This window comes from Corapipo altera, unplaced genomic scaffold (assembly GCF_003945725.1).
Source record: "Corapipo altera isolate COAL_440 unplaced genomic scaffold, ASM394572v1 223, whole genome shotgun sequence".
Taxonomy (NCBI): Eukaryota; Metazoa; Chordata; class Aves; order Passeriformes; family Pipridae; genus Corapipo; species Corapipo altera.
In genome coordinates, this window is record NW_020885074.1 from 205,586 (window position 1) to 207,174 (window position 1,589).

At 71.2% G+C, this 1,589-nt stretch overlaps 1 protein-coding gene across 1 annotated transcript in view; it reads right to left on the minus strand.

Moving 5' to 3' along the window:
- The window catches only part of ERBB3 (erb-b2 receptor tyrosine kinase 3), a 13,045-nt gene that overhangs the window by 2,623 nt on the left and 8,833 nt on the right, over positions 1-1,589 (minus strand). The window contains exons 25-27 of the mRNA XM_027669296.1: positions 1,380-1,538; positions 956-1,027; positions 331-595 (exon numbers count right to left, since the gene is read on the minus strand). Coding sequence (XP_027525097.1) covers positions 331-595; positions 956-1,027; positions 1,380-1,538 — 496 coding nt within the window. The remainder of the gene's footprint in view (positions 1-330; positions 596-955; positions 1,028-1,379; positions 1,539-1,589) is intronic.

Consider the following 1,589-nt stretch of genomic DNA (forward strand, 5'->3'; position numbering starts at 1 on the left):
GAATTGTTCCCCTAGGTTTGGGGGGGGGTCTCATCTGGGCTCATCCCACCCCACAACCCTCACCCCCACCGTGCAGGGATGGGTCCCTCCACCCCCAATATTGGGGACAGACCCCCTCGATCTTTGGGGATGGGTTGCCCCCTCCCCCCAGCCACAGGAGCTCCCCAGCCCCTGAATCCCAACCCCTGCAGGGATGGAACCCTCCCCAGGGATGGGCTCCCTACCCCCCATGATGGGGGAGCCCCCAGACCTGCCCCAGTGGGATGGGACCCCCTCTGCAAAGGACGGGCCCCCCACCCCTAAGGACACCGCCAGGGCCGCGCCCCTCACCCCGCTGGGCGCAGTTGGGGGTCACGTATCCGTTGGGATCCTCCTCACTGCCCTCGGAGCTGGGGGGCGGGGGGGGGAAGCTCTCCCGCTGGGACAGGTACGCGCTGTCCCCCCGCGAGCGGAGGCTGCGACAGAGGCTCCCGGACAGGGACCCGCCCTCGCCCAGGTCCAGCTCCGAGGCGGTGCCGCGACCCTCCGACGACTCCGACACCGTCCGGCCCAGGGACTCCTGACGGCTGCGCCGCAGCGGCCGCGACCCCCCGCCCTGGGGGACACGGGGGTGAGGGGGGGCCCTGCGGACCCCAACCCACCACTGCCCCGGGACCCCCCGCCCTGGGGACACGGGGGTGAGAGGGGGGACCCCTCTGGATCTGACATCTCCCCCTGCCCTGTGGGACACAGGGGTGAGGGGGGACCCCCCTGGATCTGACCACCCCCCGCAACCCGGGGGACATGGGGCTGAGTGGGGGGACCCAAACTCCCCCTCCCTGCCACCCCACAGCCACGGCTTCCCCTCCCATTGTCACCCCCTTGCATGCCCTGCTCTGGCACCCCATGGTCCCCCTTTAGCCTGGCCAACCCCCTGAGCCCCCCCTTGGCCCCTCACCCCCCGACCCCCCGGTACCAGGCGGGTGCTGCCGAGGCCGGGCTGGTTCATGGGGATGTATCCGGCGGGGGGGCTGAGCAGGCTGGGGCTCTGCGGGGGACAGGGGGGTTGGCACCCAGCAAGGGGGACACAGAGGCTGGACCCCTCACCCCACTGCGGGAACAGGGCATGGGGTCCTGACAGGAGGGGAGGGGATGAGGTAGGGGGGTGGCACTGCGGGGGTGGGCTCCATATCCCACCCCCACGGGAGTGTTTGGGGCTGGGAGACCTTGTACCACGTCCTGGGACCCTGTGTCACATTCTGGGATTCTGTGTCACATCCCAGGACCCTGTGCCCCTTCCCTGCCCTGTGCCACATCCCAGGACTCCGTGTGACATCCCAGGACAGCCCCGGCATCCCCAAAGTCCCCAGACCCCGAGAGGGGGGGCAGGGGGGTCTCACCCGGGCGCAGCTGCCCCGTGGGCGCTGTGGGTACAGCCCGGTGGTGGGGCCGAAGGAGACGTCCAGCTCCTCCTCCTCATCCAGCTCCAGCGTCTCCATGTCGTCCAGCTCCTTGTCGCTGAGGGTGGGGGGCTCGGCGGGGGGCACGGCCCCGCTCTCCTGCTGCAGGAGCGACCGGGTCAGGGCCATGGGGATGGGGGGCCGGGGGGG